This window comes from Euprymna scolopes, chromosome 31, assembly GCF_053919585.1.
Source record: "Euprymna scolopes isolate OS-2025 chromosome 31, ASM5391958v1, whole genome shotgun sequence".
NCBI lineage: Eukaryota > Metazoa > Mollusca > Cephalopoda > Sepiida > Sepiolidae > Euprymna > Euprymna scolopes.
In genome coordinates, this window is record NC_136512.1 from 67,761,101 (window position 1) to 67,781,347 (window position 20,247).

Consider the following 20,247-nt stretch of genomic DNA (forward strand, 5'->3'; position numbering starts at 1 on the left):
ACAACTTTGATTTTTCTATTACTTAAGAAGGATTTAATTACGTTATGAATTCTTCCAGTGATTCCATATGATCTAATTTTCCTTAGAAGACCATCGTGCCATACCCTGTCAAAAGCCTTAGATATATCAAGGGCCACCGCTCTACCCTCCCCTGTTTTATCCAATGAACGGTATATACGTTCAGAAACTACAGTTAAGATATCTGCTGTTGAACGGGCTTGCCTGAATCCATATTGTTTGTCAGTCAGGAGTTTAGCAGCTGTTAGGTGCTGGACTAGGACTTGATTAACTAAGGACTCAAATATGTTGGCGAAAAGCGGGAGGAGGCTAATGGGGCGATAATTTAGTGGGTCAGTTCTTTCACCAGAATTCTTGAAGACTGGTACCACAGAGGCGGTTTTCCAGCAGTCGGGAAAACAAGATTCGTTAAGGCATTTATTGTAAAGTTTGGACAGAACTGGAGCAACCTCGGCAGAGCATTTTTTTAATAGCACAGCCGGGATGAGATCTGGTCCACATGCTTTTGAGGTGTCTAGGTTTTTTATAATAGCATGTACCTGAGAAGGGGTGATTTTCAAATCGTCAAGTGTTGCGTCTGTTCGCAGAGGAAAATCAGGGAGTGAGTGGTGTACCGAGTTCAGTGTGGAGTTTGAGGCAAACCGACTGGCAAGCAGATTAGCCTTGTCAGTTGCCGTGCAAGCAACCTCATGATTGTTTGTTAGTGGGGGAATAATTGACTGTCCATTATTAACTACGCTGTTGTAGATTTTCCAAAAATCCCGGGTTCCTAATTTCTGTGCTTCGATGCGCTTTCTGGTGGTTTCAGAGTAATCTGACTTAGCTGTGTCTATCACTCTCTTACAATTATTTCTAGCTTCTATAAACTTCTGTTTATTTGAGCTGGACTTATGTCGGTTGAATCTGCGGAACGCATGCTGCCTTTGACAAATGGCAGCTGCACAAGCAGAAGTAAACCATTGGGGGGAGTGGGGCTTGCTATAGTATTTCCGTGCGGGAACATGTGCTTCAATAGCAGTATATATTATGGCAGTAGAGTTTAGTTTCCTAGAAGTACATCCAATGAAACAACATGTGTCTACCAAAAAGTGCTCAATGAATCGAAAATACCGTTTTCGTTTTCTCCATTCTGGGTGGCCGTTGGGAATATGCGGACTACCTAAAGTCTGACCACTAGCTATAGACAACACAATGTCGGACTTCTCAAGTAATTTACAACGCAAAACAAAAGTGGAGATACTTAACCTTTAGATTATAAAAAGAATATAAAAAGAATAAAAAAATAAAAATTGTTCCTTACCGAAGTTAAGATTAGAAAAGATAAAAAGCCTGTGAGGAATGGATTGTTCAGAGACCTTGCTTATCCCCCCCCCATGCCAACCCCTATTCTATGACAAGATTCTAATTTTGTACACGATATAAGAAAATGTTTTCATATCTTAAAATTTCAGTTTTCGAGAGTAATTCTTGGCCTAAAGACGTAATCTCCTCAATAACAGGTGATTACAGAAACATGTATGTACATATGTAGCCATCAATGTTTGTATAAATAAATTTTATATATATATATATATATATATATATATATATATAGAGAGAGAGAGAGAGAGAGAGAGAGAGAGAGAGAGAATACTCTCTGGGCTTAGACAGTTTGTCTAGTTTATATATAGACCTCACAATATTATTGATATGAATAAGTTAAAGTAAAAGGTATTTCCTTCTTATAAATGCCAAGTGCAAACGCAGGCTTCACAATATTATTGGTATGAATAAATTAAAAGAAACATGAAAACTGTTTCTGTGAAACGAACTGGATTTGAACTTTTCACACTCAGGTTGTAAATTCGTGTTATTAAGCACTTAATCGCCGTCACCTCCAACCAAATATGATGAACATATCAATCATTTATCTGAGCTGCAATTCAAAAAAGGGGGTAGAAGAAAAGGAGAGAGTAAGCACGAATAATCGTTAAAAATTAAATTTAACAAATCTTAAAGAAGAGGAATAATTTATTCAATCGCCTGCAACTTGATCGTCTAGTGAGCTGTAAAGTTAAAATAGGTGAGAAACAGAAAGGGAGGGAGGGAGTGAGGGAGGGAGAGAGAGAGAGAGAGAGAGAGAGAGAGAAAGAGAGAGAGAGTTATTTTATAAGTTTTATATGCTTAGTTATTTTAACATTTGTCAGACCATTTTCAAAGTGTCCTGACCCACCTATGCTTCCATCGAAACTTTCAATTGTAACCAGCAATTATTCAAATGCACATCTTTTTTTTTTTTTTTTTTTTTTTTTTTTTATTCAATTTTCACCCCAAACAAGGCACAGTGCCACTTTGAAGCAGGGGGCTACTATTAGGGAATTAATTAGCGGGGTCATTATGAAGGGAGAAGAGTAGAAAGATGTTTGTTAACATTACACTTGAACTTCTGCATATCATTGCAGTTGGGAAAGCAGAATCCCGGAAGGGAGTTCCAAAGACCCGCAGTTCTGGGGAAGAAACTATTGGAGTAAAAGGCTTTCTTGCACCTAGGGATCTCCACTGTAAAGGGATGAGACTTAGTAGCTTGTCGGGTTTGTCGGGGGTAGTTACGTCGGGTAGGTACAAGTGTTTGCAGTTCGTCAGAGCATTCACCATTAAAGTATTTGTAGAACAGGCAGAGGGATGCAACATCTCGTCGATGGGACAGAGGTTGAAGCCCAGATGACAGTTCAGGACCTATCAGGTTTGCGACTCTTTTTTGAACCCTGTCCAGGAGCGAGAGACAAGCAGCAGATGCACCAGCCCAGATGTGACAACAGTACTCCATACATGGGCGAATGGTTGCCTTATAGAGGTATAGGATACTGGCAGGCGTAAGTAGTTTTCTAGCACGGTAGAGGGAGCCAACCTTCCTTGCAGCAGCCTTGGCAATGCTCTCAATGTATCTATTCCAGTTCATATTCCCTGTAAACGTTAGGCCGAGGAGTTTAAAAGAAGTACTTTCAGGCAATGTGTTCTTGGCCATTGCTATTGGTGGTAGAGAAGGTTTCTTGTAGTTATTGAAGGAAACAAGCTTAGTCTTAGCAGCATTGAATGAGACCAACCATTTTTGTCCCCATTCCACTACGGATTGGAGGTCATCCTCTAGTGTTTCTGCCATTTTCTTGGATATGTGTTCATTTGTTTTCCCCTCATATCTGTTATAGAGAGTGGTGTCATCGGCAAATATACCCATCTCCGAAACAATATTATCAGGGAGGTCGTTTATGAATATCAGGAACAATAGAGGTCCAAGGATAGACCCCTGAGGCACTCCCGCATTTATGTCATATTGTTTGGATGTACGTCCGTCGAGGACAACTTTGATTTTTCTATTACTTAAGAAGGATTTAATTACGTTATGAATTCTTCAAGTGATTCCATATGATCTAATTTTCCTTAGAAGACCATCGTGCCATACCCTGTCAAAAGCCTTAGATATATCAAGGGCCACCGCTCTACCCTCCCCTGTTTTATCCAATGAACGGTATATACGTTCAGAAACTACAGTTAAGATATCTGCTGTTGAACGGGCTTGCCTGAATCCATATTGTTTGTCAGTCAAGAATTTAGCAGCTGTTAGGTGCTGGACTAGGGCTTTATTAACTAAGGACTCAAATATTTTGGCGAAAAGCGGGAGGAGGCTAATGGGGCGATAATTTAGTGGGTCAGTTCTTTCACCAGAATTCTTGAAGACTGGTACCACAGAGGCGGTTTTCCAGCAGTCGGGAAAACAAGATTCGTTAAGGCATTTATTGTAAAGTTTGGACAGAACTGGAGCAACCTCGGCAGAGCATTTTTTTAATAGCACAGCCGGGATGAGATCTGGTCCACATGCTTTAGAGGTGTCTAGGTTTTTTATAATAGCATGTACCTGAGAAGGGGTGATTTTCAAGTCGTCAAGTGTGGCGTCTGTTCGCAGAGGAAAATCAGGGAGTGAGTGGTGTACCGAGTTCAGTGTGGAGTTTGAGGCAAACCGACTGGCAAGCAGATTAGCCTTGTCAGTTGCCGTGCAAGCAACCTCATGATTGTTTGTTAGTGGGGGAATAATTGACTGTCCATTATTAACTACGCTGTTGTAGATTTTCCAAAAATCCCGGGTTCCTAATTTCTGTGCTTCGATGCGCTTTCTGGTGGTTTCAGAGTAATCTGACTTAGCTGTGTCTATCACTCTCTTACAATTATTTCTAGCTTCTATAAACTTCTGTTTATTTGAGCTGGACTTATGTCGGTTGAATCTGCGGAACGCATGCTGCCTTTGACAAATGGCAGCTGCACAAGCAGAAGTAAACCATTGGGGGGAGTGGGGCTTGCTATAGTATTTCCGTGCGGGAACATGTGCTTCAATAGCAGTTTTGAACCATTCAGTTGTCTCATTTGCACACTGTTCCGCTGGAAGAGTAAAGATATTTTGCCATGGGGCATCTCTGATGAGCTCCCTGATGGCTTCCCAATCAGCCTTTTTGTAATACCTCGTTGTTTTGAGTAGTGGGTCTTCAGTTTTAGGGCGAGAATTTAGGCTGATTTCTACCATTATCACAGCGTGATCAGCATTCCCGAGTGTGTGACATTCGGCTAAGTATTAGTAACTTTAATTTCTCACATTTCATTTTATTGTAAATCGCCAAGTAATAGTATGGAGATTGTTTTAATAGACTGTGGTAACGGTGTGGAGAGACTGAGATATAAGCGCCATTGTTACCATGTGCCTGCTACAAGGAAATTGTGGCATGTGAATCTAGAGCCATTTAGATACGAGACAAGAATAATCATGAAAATTTAGACTCTGTTGGGAGTCCAAAATCGCAGAATAAAAGGAGACAGATTTTTTGTTCAATATACTTTTGTTTTTGGATACCATGTCATTTACGTGTGTTTTTGTTAGTGAAGCAAAAAAAAAAAAAAAAGATGCTGCTGCTGTTATTGTTGTTGCTACTGATGATTTTTTTTTTGCATTCATCCCCCCCCCCGATACCTTTTTATTAAGACTTCTTTCTAGAAGGATATCGGGTACTTACAGGAGGGACTACACAAAGATTGCCAACATACCTAAATCAAAGTGGAACAAACTGGGTTCGAACTTGGCATACCCAGGTTATCAGCCCGCGTCGTTAACCACTTTATCAATGTCACATCCTACTGCTGTTGCTGCTTATGAGGAGTAAATGTCTTTGTAGTTAGCGAAACGAAAAAAATAATCCGTCTCAAGTGTGTATTCTTTCAAATCAAAAAAAAATTTATGTGACAGAAATAGAAATTTATTGCCTCAGTACACCTTTCAGTCATGTAAATTATAAATGTATCTGGAAATTAATTTCTAACAAGTCGCTATCAGTTCTTGACCAACCCCAACAAATATTCCAGAAACAAAAGTGTGAAACATGAGCATTTCCAACAAGAAGTTCCAACGCACAGCTACACTGCGCCGCACACAAGTAAAAATCCTGCCAATCACACTGCAAGAAAATAAACTATCAGCAATCCTTGAACAAAAGTGACAAAGGTATGTCTATTATATGATCTTTACAAAACCTTGTCTAATGATGAGAAGGATATTGTAGTTTGCTTGAAGCATTGTACATAGTGTGAAATATCCGGATATAAACACTGCACAAACACAGCAGGCATTAACACTTCTAAGTACACACTTATAAGCGTAATACGCAACAACTAAGCATTTGTATACATAAAAAAAACTATAATAATTCCTTACAATACTTAATATTCAGGTATCCTGGAAATTGATTTCATAGCTCAACTGCAATACTGACTTCCAAACACCGATACAAAAATATAAATAAATAAATAAATAAAAAGTAAAACAGATAAAGGAAAGCCTCACCGAACAGTTGCAGACATTTCTTTTCTCTCCTGATAAAAAGATTTTATTCTCGAAAATTCCGGATACCAACACCTACCATCATGCACAACATATTATTAATTGTCTGTATTTTTGAGATGAGGTGTTTTCATTGATTGAGATTGTCGGACTAACTTCCTCATCTTGGTTGTTATCGTCACAACGTTTCGGCCGACCGAGCATCCAGGCTAGTAAATAAATAAAAAGTAAAACGGACAAAGGAAAGCCTCATCGAATAGTTGTAGACGGGGGGAACCATAGATTGAGGCTCAGACGAGCACTTGGCATGAAAATAATGACAGAGCAGAGACAGGCTCGTAATGTCTCTTTTATGGGAAAGAAGTTGCAGAGGAAAAACAGGGTATCACCTACTAGGTTTTGAATTTTGTCAAGGCAGGATAGGGTGCTCCGAAACAGCTTCCACCCAAATATGGCAGCAGTACTCCATTTTAGGATGTACCTGGCTCTTATACAGATTGAGGATTGCGTCAAGAGTTAGATACTTACTGAATCAGAAGAGTGATCCAACCATTTTTCCAGCGATCTTGGCAATGATCGTACGATTGATGTTTCTGCCATATTGATTTTCAGAATAAAATCTTACTTCATTTCATTCATTTGAATTGTACTTGCAAAAATGTAACTATTTTATTACAAGAAATTAATTAAAATATAGGATAAAACAGACAAGAAAAACAATAAAAAAATAAATATAAAAGTTTGTGACCCATTGGGGACCTAGCGATGCCGAATAACCTTGCTAGTCGACACGAATTCAGAGGAATTCGCACGGCTGAATTCTAATGATGATGATGATGATGGTTTGATGTTCTTTTCAACAGAAATGTCTATGGGATTTTGTCAGACAGAAAAAAAACAAATGATAATTGTTCTTATCTTATTGCTGTTATATATCTGTTAACAACGAAAAGGTTGTTTTTAAAACCTCTGTTGAGCGATATGAAAGACAGCTTGGGGTGAGGGGTCGCCGCCAGGCATTGTTCGACCTGGGGTGATTAATAACTCCTAATTTTATGATAAGTTAACACCTCAGTGCAATGAGGATTAAAATTGGTATAGATAAAGCCGAGAGGAGGAGTAGAAATTAGGGAAACAGAGAGAGGGAGGAAATTCAAAAGAAGAAAAAGGGAGTACAAATTAATAGGATAAAAGAAGAGAGGGAGAAGAAGGGAAGAAAAAGAAAGAATAACTCCAAAAAGGTGGAAGGAGGAATTACTGATTTGATAAAAAACAAGACACTTGGCTAATTGGGGTCTTCTTTTCGCTTGGGCAGTTGATCCCTTCCCGTGGACTGACGGTAGATGAAGAACGGTGAACTTGGTAAAGGAAAGAAAACTGCCAGCCCCCTGAGTTGCATGACTAGGCCAGTGTGTAACTATTATTTGTAAAGTCGAAGACAATAATCAATTCTATGTTAAGAAAAACCAATTAAGTTTTGACTTTCTTTTCTTTAATTGGAAACGCCGTTGTGAATGCAATATATTTCTCCGATAGCCCAGGTGACAGTTGGAAGCTGATTTGAAAGCAGAACCGGAGAGCGACTGACGACGACGGCAAAGACAAATTCGACCACTAGACGAAACCACGGGTGACGCCACAGGTATCGGCTACAGGTGCATCTCAACCACGAGCCTATGCACCTGAGCTGCCCTGTAGGGGTTACAAGTTTAAAAAAACTCCCAACGAACGCTGGGTGGAAATAACTAGTAATAATATAAATTAATCTATATATATAAAAGCGAAAATGTGCATATGTATGTATGTATGTGTGTTCGCTTTTTGTGTATGTCTACAAAAGGCTTTTTTGGCCGTCATTCTCGGTTGGCTCGCTCCTTCTTAAAACTTTTTATATGCTGTCTAAATAATAATATCTACGACTAAGGAACTCTGGTCACAGCTATCTTTAATTTACCCGACTTTTACAAGCTATTTTCGAGATAATTTTTGATCGCCGCGTAGCGGGGAAAACAGAAACTGGCTTCCAGCGCAAAACTAGGTCAAACATCACGCAACTTGACGTTCTCGCACCTGCTAGTTTCGGTCTATAAACTTCAACTTAACACACTTATCAATTCATCTGTTCCCGTGGTCGAGATGGTTAGGTCGCAGGGTTTTTTTTCCATTTCCTTTCCACCTCCGCATCAAAGGTTCGGGGTTCAAGCCTACCTTTCTACTAAAACTGTTTTTTTTTTCTTTTACACCTCCAAACACCCGGCCAACGTTTTTTTTTTTTTTAAACAGGATTGTTTTGATCCCCCCCACCACCACCACCAACACACACCTCCAAACACCCGGGCAACGCCGGGTACCCCCGCTAGTAATATATAAAAACGAAATTAAGTTTATAAAAGGCAAAACAATGCAAAGGTCTGACAGATAGACTCAAACTGACACAACTTAACATATTATATTGGAACCAGCTATGCAATTTCACTTTTAATAATCCAATTCATATGCATATGTATAATAGATAGATAATACATGATGATTGCAACGTCTTGTCAGACGAGTGCCACTCCCTCAGACACTTAAAGTCCATGAGCCCAAAAATGACTTCCATCACCACAGGACCATTTTTATAGACAAATCCCTGAGGGAGTATCTATACACAGATAATGTTACAAAGTCTCGGTTCAAAATGTTGAGATCCTGCAACAAGCAAGAGCAGGATAGCCAGCAACAAGTTAAACTGCAGACCAGCTTAATGCGGGTACTGGTCTCCCGCTTTATGGTTTTTTAAATCAGAGATTTGCTTCTCCTAGAAAGGTTGCCTTCACCACGGCTTACAGGAGCTCTCTCCACCCCAATACACACACATACATACACACAAACACACGGTGCTAGTTGGCCGTTGACCCCGAAAAAGGGTTAATTCGCTATGTGTCAGGTCATGTCATATGCTACTGGTACCATGCAACCCAGTACTACCTGCCTTATGGTCGGGTCACCGGTGACTAAACTGGTTCCCCCACCAAACTTGTTTGATGAGGAGAGTGGCTAGTCTCCCTGAAGGATTAAAAACAAGACCTTCCAAAGGGTGAAAGATAATACATAGATACATATATATATATATATATATATATATATATATATATATATATATATATATATATATATATACCAATAAAACTTTCGCACAGATGCACCGAATTGTAAATTTTTTTTCTCCCCCTGAAAGATGTGAGTCCCTAGATTGTCTTTATCTATATATGGTTCATAATAAACAATGCCGAGTCAGACAAAAAGCCTAAAATAAGGGCTTTGGGGACATTCTGTGCAATTGTTGAAAAAGTTACCTGCCCATGTCAACAGAATTTAGCACTGTCTGTATACAGTCGCGGTAACATCTTCCGGCATACGGACAGGACTTGTGGTGCAATGGATAATGTGTCTGACTACGAATCAGAAAATTCCAGGTTCGAATCCTGGCAAGTCCGTAATGATTTTAACCATCATTTTATGCAATGTTTACTCATTATCCTTACCCTTAGTTCACAGGGTATTTTTGTTTTTTTCAGTGATTTTGTTTTGTGCATATGGGAATTTCCCATACTCCGAGTTCACAAGGTAAGCATTGATGGTAACACGATGTGGAGTGTACTTGATGTTGAGTGTATGTTTGACTCGGCGTTGTGTGTGGCGATGCAGCACAGCTGCTAGTATACAATATTTTACATGTAGAATATTCTTACCTGCGTCAGGTGGTCCATGATGCTATACTTCAGGATGTCACTCTTCATCAGGTGTGTGTTCAGCTTTCAAACATACGTGGTGGGTTTTAACAACAGAAAAAAAAAACAACATCAAACCATTTTTAATATCTATACAGAATTTTCCTCGCCTTCTTCTCTGGCCGCAACTTTTAACATTTACCTTGACAGGATCAAGCTTTAATGTCTGTTGTGACTGCAGATTTTAAGCTTATAATGATCTACTTGCATTCTCTTTTCGACCAATGAATCAAGTCTAAAGAAAAACAGCTTACTTAATAAATAAAAAAAATGTCATTGGCTCCGGGCCATCTAACTTGAAAATAATCACGTACAAGAATGCATATTGTGCCAGAACTTTCCACTTTAACTGTAATTAGTAGGGCTACCTGGCGCTGCCCAGGGTTATAAAAAATACATGAGGTTTAAAAATGTATCATCTTTATATTAAAAATCCAATCTTCGTATTTCTCTTTATCTTTCTCTCATTCCCTCCTCCCTTTCCCCATCCCCTATTTTTCCTCCACTCAGCCCATTTAACACACACACACACACACACACACACACACACACAACTCCTCATCATAATGTAATTGTTAACCTGTGGAGACCCAACACGTTGTAGAATCCGTCACAAGGAACATAGAAAAGGAAGAGGACAATTGCTCTTGACATATCAAAGGCCTTCAACAAGGTATGGCATAAGGGTCTACTTCACAAGATTTCCAGCTATGGTATAACTGGAAATGTTTTCTCAATCATTAAATCATTTCTCTCCGATAGGCTCATAAGAGTAGTGGTAGATGGACAAAAATCGGAGGCCTGCAATATAAATGCTGGAGTCCCTCAGGGGTCAATCCTGGGCCCAACTCTCTTCCTGATCTGCATCAATGACCTCCCTAAACACATGCTTAAATCATTCGTTGACATCTATGCTGATGACACGACCATCTATGGCAACACATCAAAGGCTGTAAATGACAAAGTTCTCTCTGATTCTCTCCTCTGATCTCGAGCGCGTGGTTCAGTGGGGGAAGACGTGGCTGGTTACCTTTAATGCATCTAAAACCAAACTCCTATCCTTACATCATCAACGCTCTGATCCCCATCTGGCATCAATTGGGATGGATGGCTCTCGTTTGGGTGAGGCCCCGTGTTTTGACAAGCTTCTGGGTTCGACCTTTACTCCTGATCTGAAATGGAACACGCACATCAAGTCTGTTGCCAAGGTCGCTGGAAAGATGGTGGGATCCTTCTACCACTCCAGAAGATATCTCACTACTGATGCAATTCTCTATCTATATAAAAGCCAAGTACGTCCAAGGATGGAATACTGTTGCCATATCTGGGCAGGAGCTGCTAAAAACAGCCTATCCTGCCTTGACAGAGTACAAAATAGACTTCGTGGCTTAGTGGGGGATGCCTTTTTCTCTACCCTGCAACCTCTCTCCCACAGAAGAGACGTTGCGAGCCTATCCTTGTTTTATCATTATTTCCATGGCAGGTGCTCGTCTGAACTCCAATCTCTGGTCCCCCCTCGCCAATCTTTCACGAAAAACACCCATCTAGCTGAATCCACTGTGAAAAATTTCCCACACTCTTTATCTATGCCTAAATCAAAACGTGGATTCCATGAACAAAGCTTTTTTCTTAGAACTGCATGCCTGTGGAACTCTGTTCCGTCTGCCTGCTTCCCACCGGACTACAACTTGGATGTCTTGAAGTCCAACGTTAACAAATTCCTAATGAACCGCCCCCTTAAGTAAACACTTCATCAAATCTCCACATTAACGTAATGTACTTGCAATAATCCTTATCCCTGAGTGGCTTCTGGGCCTTGATAAGTGGTGATCACTGTGTAAAAAAAAAAAAAAAAAAAAAATTCAACTCGTTGTTTCGGGTTTGAACAAAAGAGCTTTATTCCTTCTTCTATGGCTATGTGTGACTTCTCCTCTCAGCTGTGACATCACCCACGGGTCCCTAACACACATTTTTTTTATAATTTATTTCACTCAGAAATTCATAAATTGTTATATACCTGTTAATTGTTATGGGTAAAATTTTTAGAGTTGCGTTCTTTGAGAGTATGACTGTTTCCTCCTCCTTCTCCACCTCTTCTTCTTCTTCTTCTTCTTCTTCTTCTTCTTCTTCTAAGCCAGACGCATTCCCTGTCTATATGATAAGTTTATTGTGACTTATATAATCCTCTCTCACTGTGTGCTTATAATTTCAACCCACCGCTTCTCCCTTCTTTCTTACACTTTCCCAATCCCTTTCGCTTCTTCTTCTTCTTCTTCTTCTTCTTCTTCTTCTTCTTCTTCTCTTTACTTCTGTCTCTCCACCAGACACTGCAGGTTTATTTCTGTGATTTTATGTTTTGTTTTTATGATGTTTTGTTTATTGTCTCATTGTAGTCTTATATATTTTTTCTTCTTCATTAATTAAATAAACGTGATTATCTTAATTTTTGATTTATTTATTTAATTTCGATTTTATTTTTTAACAAAGGAGTCACCACTTATCAAGGCCCGGAAGCCACTCAAGGATAAGGGTTAATGGGTGTACAGTGATCAATGAGAAAATGTCGTAGTAATCGTGAGTGGTAGGAATTGGGTAAATTGGATTACTTAAGAAGACGGCTCATCAAGAACTTGTTCACGTTGAACTCGAAGACAACCATATTGTAGTCAGTTGTAAGGCAGGAAAATGAAACAGAGTACAACAGGCATGCAGTTCTAAGAAAGAAGCTTTGTTCATGGAATCTACATTTAGGTTTAGGTACAGATAAAGAGTTAGGGAAATTATTGACATTTGGATGAACGGTGTTGAGGTTGGTACAACTGTTTGATCTCTTGGGATAGAGATGTTGAATGTATTTATATATGTATAAAAAGATTGTATTTTACCGTCTGATGAATAGCTATTATTGGAATATTTTACAATGTCAATTGTCAAAATATTTACGAAACAATTTTTAAATATTTTTCGCCCTGACTCATCAGAAGAATAAGAATTCATTAAAATGAAAATAAAACGAATATAGGTATGATTGCATAAATCCGAAAAAAAAAAAAAAATCCAAAAAGTAGTTACAAAGTTAAATAATCTCTGATGTCTGTCTCTAGATGGATATTTTTATACTAATATATATATATATAGGCAGAGAGAGAGAGAGAGAGAGAGAGAGAGAGAGAGAGAGAGAGAGAGAGTACAGAGCAATTGTAGAAACTCTTCAGTGGGAGAGCTCAATGCGTAGCAGAGCATAAAAAAGTTAAAAGGAAAAGTTCCTCCCCCTTCTTCCATATCCATTTTGGCCTTGTGCCACGTCTTGAAAAACTTTCAAAATATTTGTATAAAATTTCGATCAAAACAATGTAAAATTCATTAATTTGTACAATTTTTGAATAAATAAATCATCTTTCATGTTTCTTTTGAAATTCTTGGACCAGAGTGTGGTTTTGTCGAACAAAGGGAGAGAATCAATATATACTAAGGGGAGATAATTCATAATATAAGGGGGAGATAACCCTAATCTTGATTCTTCATTTTAATGGCGACCACTCAAGAAATTAAATCGTTTGAAAACATTCCTTCCTCTTGTGACACTGAAGAAAAAACGAGCATGAAAAACGACCCATGGACCCCGTTGCCACCAAGTTCGGGTAACTTGTTACCCATGCCAAAGAACCCTTTATATGATATTATTAGCTCGGAAGAATATTTGGAATCCTTGAGTAAGAAATTCTAATTTTATTCACGAATGTTAGCTGTTGTGTTGTTTATAGATCTGTAGTGTTGAAATATTTTTGTCATTTTGTTTAATTTTCGCCCAGATTTTTAATTTAATTAATTATTGGTCCTAAATTTTACCTTTTGTCCTGAAATTTAATTCTAATTTACTTCTTAAAATCTTGAAACTCTAATTTTGATTCTGTGTTGTAATCGCTGGCGGCCATGTACTTTTTTAAAAATCAATCCAAATTAATTCTACGCAGGAAAAGATCTTTTATGCAAAAAAAAAAAAAAAAAAAAAAAAAAAAAATAAAAAAAAATAAAGATAGAAAAGAAAATGGGAAAATGGCATTATTGCATTATTGTAAATTAACAGCCTCGGCGAAATCCCCTTGAGATTTGACGTTTTTAAATGGTTACGTGTGAACATAACATCCTGAAAAACGCGCCAGAATGCAAAATAAATGTAAAAAAGAAGAAAATATATTTTAGACTGGGGAATCAGTTTTGCATATAAATTTATGTAAAATGAGCTTCCATTCTAGCGTATTAGGACAGTTAACAAGTTTGTTTCTTTTATTTGTTGTAGGAGGCGTTTTCTGTTTTGTCTTTTCTTAGATAAAAAGCGATTACATGTAGTTTTACAATGTTGTCACTCGTATTTAAGGTTAGTAGTAAAAGATTTGATTAAAGATGTTGCGAGTTTGTCTCCGTTTTATCGTTATTATCATGGCAAGTGCTCGACTGAGCTTCAATCTATAGGACCCCTCGCCAAACTTTCACAAGAAACTGTCATCTAACTGACAACACTATCAAAAATTCCCCCACTCTTTATCTGTGCCTAAACCTAAACGTAGATTTCATGAACAAAGCTTCTTTCTTAGAAGTGCAAGTGCACGCGACGCCTGTGGAACTGTCTTCCGTTTTCCTGCTTTCCAGCTGACTACAATCTTATTGTCCAACAAAAGTTCTTGATGAGCCTTTCCACTTAACAAATTTACCGAATTTCCATTACTAACAATTACTATATTGTCCTATTGACTACTGTACACTTTTTAACCCTTATTCTCGAGTGGTCTCTGGGCCTTGATAAGTGGTGATGCCGATGTAAAAAAAAAACAAAACTCTAAAATCTGTGAAATAGAGGATCACTTAAACTTTTATATGAAACTGATACCATATTCTAAATTCTAAACTAATCGTTTTTATTGGAGAGGGAGGGGGTCTTATCTCGGCACTTCTGCATGTCAATGACATGAGGCGTCCAAGATGAGTTATCGACCCCCATTCTTTGAATGCCCTCTATCGGCCGTTCTGTGAACCTCAAATATAAACAAGTGTCTCCAAGAACGCAAAAATATATAATAACGAAATAAAGGACAAGAAAAAATATGAAAATCAAAACATTTATTGTATAAAAAATGTATCAAAATATAATTTTAAAGTTTTAATAGTATTTCTTTTCATGGATGATTTATAACTTGAAAATAAAAATAAATATGTAAAAAAAAACAAAAAACAAAAAAAAAACATGAAACATTTATAAATTGTTTTTAGAATTTTTTTTTTTTTTTTTACCGTATAAAAATGTATCAAAATATAATTTTAGTTTCTCAATAGAATTTTAAAAACATGAAATATTTATAGAGATTTTAGAATATATATTTTTGTACGGAAAGATTTTTTTTGTCTTTTTCACAGTAAGATTGTATAAACATATATCAAAATAAAAATATGAGTTATCGACCCTGTTCTAGGCTGACAAACACCCTCTACCGGCCGTTCTTGAAAGTATTCACCTCATGCACACATTCGCCTAGTGTCATTGTCATGCAGAAGTGCCTTTTATCTCTGCTACGTAATGGCTTAAAAAAATATGTAAAATCTATTTGGGGGCGGGGGGAGGGGTAGCTGTGTTAATCTACAAATTTATCAAACAAACTTTGAACCTTTTTGGTACAATTAAACCCTTTAGAGGAATTTAGTGAATGAAGAGACTGAACAAATAACATACTATTAGTTCTAGGTAATGAAAACTGTCACCGGAAAGGAATAATGAAACGTCTTTTGACAACAATGAAAGGATTTTTGGTGCAATTACACTATAATAGTGAAATTCGGAAAACAAAAAATTGATTTAAAAACAATGATATCTATTGACTTTTTGTGTCAATTTTAACTAAGAGCAATGATATCTACTTAATTGGCATGTCAGAAGTACTTGAATATTTTTTAAAAAAATTTTTATTGTAAAAAAAAATGCTCGCCATATTTATTCAGGGAAGACATGACATAATAACATATGACATAAGTAACTTAGTGATGCTGAAATAAGGTAAAACACGCAATTTATTTTTTTAAAATAGCAATAGGTACATGCTATTTATCTCCCTTTGGAACTCTCTGATCTTTTTTTTTTTTCTTTTAGCCAAATATTTTTTCTAAGTGGCAAAAAATTAAACAGTATCCAAGTGAGGGAAACGAAGAGTTGAAAGTTCTTTGGGTTGTCGAAAGTTGACCAGCAGTTATTTTCAGGTGAAGATCGTCGATGCTTCAGTGTCCATTGGAATGAACAAGAGAAAGAAAAGAGATGTCTTTCTTCGTCCCTTCCAGAGTTCTATCTGCTCACCGACTGTGATTCCTGGGTTGGAGAAGTTCTTCAGGACACAGACGAAATTAATGCGTCTGGCAAGTTGATTGGTTAATGTGTCGCTAATCACCTGGTGTTGCCCGGTCCTAAAATATGCTTAAAGATGATATTTTAATTTATGCAGATTTTGTATTTATTATTATAGAGCCAATCGTCTATTGATTATTATATTGTACCCAATATATAATAGTTATTTGCTCCCACCCAGCATTGGCCAGCCATAAAATACATAAAAATGACTCTGGTGCCATCAGCTAGAATCGAAACGAAAACATTTAGCGCTCCAGCTCATGTCGTTATTGTTATAGCTATAGCTATCGACAGATGGGTAATCGAATAAAGTTAGATATGATGTATAAACTAATTTTTGGGAGCACTTTGCCCTAATTTTATTCTTTGAATTAATGTTGATGGGTACTGAACTTGAAAATCATTACATAATAATGACAGTGTGTGTGTCTTTCCATCTATGTCATAATAAAGGGAGAAGGGAACACAAAGTAAAGCAAAGAGAAAAGTAAGGAAGTTATTATGTATTAAATAAAAATGTCTCATAATCTACAGATTGCAAGTTCAATCTTTGTAAAGGGAATTAGATTTTTATTTTCACTCAAATCCCATTCAAAAATAAATATCAATTAACAATATCCAAGAAGAAACTGGTGATGTAATCATTGTCATCATCATCTTCTATTTAACATCTGTTTTACATGTTGGCATGTTTTGGACATCTTTCAGAAATTGAATTCCAATCTATCTTTATCATTTTCTCTCATTTTTTTCTTCAGGCTTCTGCTGCCAACTGAACCTACTACCTCAACTATTCTACATCTACTAACTCAGACACTCTCACCCATTCTTTCAAAGTAACCAAACCAACAAAGTCTCCTGTTCTGCACACCTTTCTATATACTGTCCAGATTTAATCTTCTGAGGCCACCAGATCTAAACCTGTCTCTAAAACTCTCATTACAAATCCATTGTATCATTCTTGTATCATTTCTCGTCATGCAGCACATATCCTCAACCCTAACTGGCTAGGTTTGACTTTTATACATCATCACACTTACATGCACATGTCTGATAGACTCTTGCCTTAGTCAACAGCTGGTAATGCTCTGCTGGTTAGTAATAACAGAAGTTTTCATGCCATGTCACTGTATCAATTTTGTTATCTTTACTTTCAGACAGACGTTTACAGCAGATTCGTCAACAAGAGACAAAGGAACCTTCAGCCAAGGATATCCTAAACAGTCTGGCCGTAAAGAAAGCGGACATTATGAAGCAGCTTCTTGATGACAGTTCTTCACATCTGAATGAGGACGACTTGAGTTCCATGGACGCAGAGAGCCTCCAGTCCTTCCTGCTGAGAAGACTCTTCCCCGAGCGACAGGCAATATCCGCCGAAGAATTGGTCACCTTGATTCAGGCGGACGAGTTGACCAAACTGGTGGAATCGCAAGAATCCGATACTCATTCGGAGACAGAAAGCATGGAAATCCAACACTAACCTCCCTTTCTACTATTCCTATCTGCTGTATTAATATTTGGGAGAGGTATGAACCCCTCAATATGCTCTCAATTATGGAAAAAATAACAATCTGTGTTCAAATTGTACAATAGGTTTCAGAATTTTTTAGATGAGGGTTGATAATTTGGTTTATTTGAATTATTGTTATCATCTTGGTGATTCAGCTGCTCCGACTTTGAACCGATCTTTTATTTCATCTATTGAAGTAGATTGTTCTCATTCTGTCAGCCATGACCAGATAGAAGTGTTGATTAATTAGTAAGCTATTCTTCGTTATTCTCGTCTTATTTCTGATTTGAGAACTCCAAGCACAGTGCAAATATTTATGAATAACAACAGAATGTAACACCTACCAGAGAGTAATCTTATTTTAACTAGTTAGGGCCGAAATAAAATTGTCTTGTAATGATTTATTTGTTGCGCTGACATTGATATTAAAAATCCACTTTTCTATTTTACAAGTGAATACAACTTCCTTATATACGTAGCCGTGATTATACCAGCGACTTCAAAAAGGATAACTCATTTGCAAAAACCATCTAAAAACGAACTTTTATTTCATCTATTGAAGTAGATTGTTCTCATTCTGTCATTCACTGTTCGTCTTTTTCTGTTTTCTTATTGGACGATTAGTTTCATTTCACTATTACGCATTATTGCATATTTTTGTGCATATTTTCTACATTGTATACAATTGCATAGCATTTAGAGTAAATCTATTTCTGTCTGTGGAACAGTCTCTACCACACTACCCTGTCAATTTTTGGTCTACAGACTTAAAACTTGATATATGGCTTATTTGGACCCATGGAACAAAATTAACTTAGTTTTTAGCAAAAATAAAATATCTGCTAAGGGGTCAAAATTGAAAATAGTTTGATGTGATGTGTATGCTCTATGCATACACAAATATACATATACATAAATATATATTTATGTGTTTAATTACATTAATTTGTCAAGTTTTAATATGCATGTGTCAATAGTTCAGATAGTAGCGAATATCACTAGAGAGCTAAAACGTTTTTTGTTTTGATTCTAGCTGATGGCACCCAAGTCATATGTTTTGAAACTTGAAATCACAACTATATATTAATCAATAGAGAATTGGCTCTATGATGAATACGAAATCTGCATGAATTAAAATATATTTGAGCATATTTTATGACTGACCAACACTGGGCGGCCTGATTATGTATATGTATGTATACTAGCAGGCCGCCTGGCATTGCCCAGTTGTAAAATACGCTTAATTATATTTTGATTAATGCAGATTTCGTATTTATTATAATATTGTATTGGACCCAATATACAGCAATGATTTAAAAAGTAAAAAAAAAAAAAAAGACTTGTGCGCCACCATTGAGAATCAAAACCAAGATGTTTGGCTTGCGATTTACTTTTTCCTTTGATGTTAATGCCGAGTTATAAAGACATGTTTGCTACAAGGTTAAAAACTAAAACATGAACCAATAGCTATTACGTTACACATGTATATTCGTAATGCTGTCGTTCAACCTTCACCTGGCAAGTTCCATTTCTCTAATTGTCACACTTTTGCACCAATTTTCCGCTGCTAAAGCCTAAATATAAAGTTTTACATGAGTTCGAATACCCTGTATATTAAGTTTCATGTCTGTAAACCAAAAACCAAGAAAGGAGTTTGGTAGGCAAAATTTTTTTATAGAAAGAGGTTTATGTTTACTATATCCTTTTTATGCAAATATTATGCAAGTATAAATCATGAAGAATATCTGCATGAATATAATTACACGTAATAGTTAACTAAAGATGATCATCCCATAAGAAAACCGAAAAAAGCTAATAGGGAATTAATTAAAAGAATATGCAAATTAGCTAGATCTTTTGCAGATGAATGCAATTCCACGACTCATATGTAACAAAGTTGTATTTTTTTTAAATAAATAGAAAAAAGGGTTTTTAATATGAATATTAATACACAAAAAACCCCAAAAAAAACTAAATTTATAGGAGTATAGATATATCTCAATAATTAACATGTAATATCAAACTGAAAATTCAGAAATTATTTGAATTGGAATCATTAAAGTCTATATGCTGATGAGGAAAATTAAATATCGTACTCTGGTGTAATAGTGATAATAAAATGATTTTGGAAACGTGTGTACATAATTTTCTTTTTATGCAGCACTAATTCTAAGGTTTAACCGGCTTCCTCCAAAGTAGGAAGTTTCCTGGGAGTATGAAATTCACAAGCGGTCCCCAGTTGTATGTATATCCAAGTCAAGGGACAATGATGTTAGGTTTTTGCAAATCTTGCAAGGAGGTGTCAACATCCCCATATATAAAGCGCCTGGTATTCCTAAATTGATCCCTCATCTGGTACTGACCTAAACTGGTCACTCATCTGGTACTGACCAGGCCTAACGTTGCATAACTTTGGTGATTTAGCAAGAACCTGTATGTCAATGTGATTATGCAGTGTTTGCTGTGCGTACACATGGATAAATGTCAAATGTTGATTTTTAGAGTATTATAATATTGATGGCATTAAAGTATTAATTTTATTGTAAATTTTGTAATTTATATATATATATATATATATATATATATATATATATATAAATATTAGAAGAGATTATTCCAAAGGATTTAATTACTTGAGATTCGTTAATAAATAAAACACTAAAAATAATAAATTAAAAGTAAGAAACCGTAAATCTCA

General features: G+C 36.7%; 1 protein-coding gene across 1 annotated transcript; it reads left to right on the plus strand.

Moving 5' to 3' along the window:
* The first annotated feature begins 13,159 nt into the window (after positions 1 to 13,159).
* On the plus strand, positions 13,160 to 18,385 carry LOC145255793 (uncharacterized). The gene is made up of 2 exons (XM_080114478.1): positions 13,160 to 13,361; positions 17,197 to 18,385. Exons 1-2 carry the CDS (start codon positions 13,178 to 13,180, stop codon positions 17,517 to 17,519), a joined length of 507 nt encoding a protein of 168 aa, XP_079970604.1. The 5' UTR covers positions 13,160 to 13,177; the 3' UTR covers positions 17,520 to 18,385.
* Positions 18,386 to 20,247: the final 1,862 nt, after the last annotated feature.

Excerpts from the sequence above, each read along its gene's own strand:
- LOC145255793 (XM_080114478.1), top strand. The coding sequence starts at position 13,178 with ATGGCGACCACTCAAGAAATTAAATCGTTTGAAAACATTCCTTCCTCT. Across the intron at positions 13,362-17,196 it reads AGAATATTTGGAATCCTTGA|ACAGACGTTTACAGCAGATT; the intron begins GTAAGAAATTCT and ends CTTTACTTTCAG.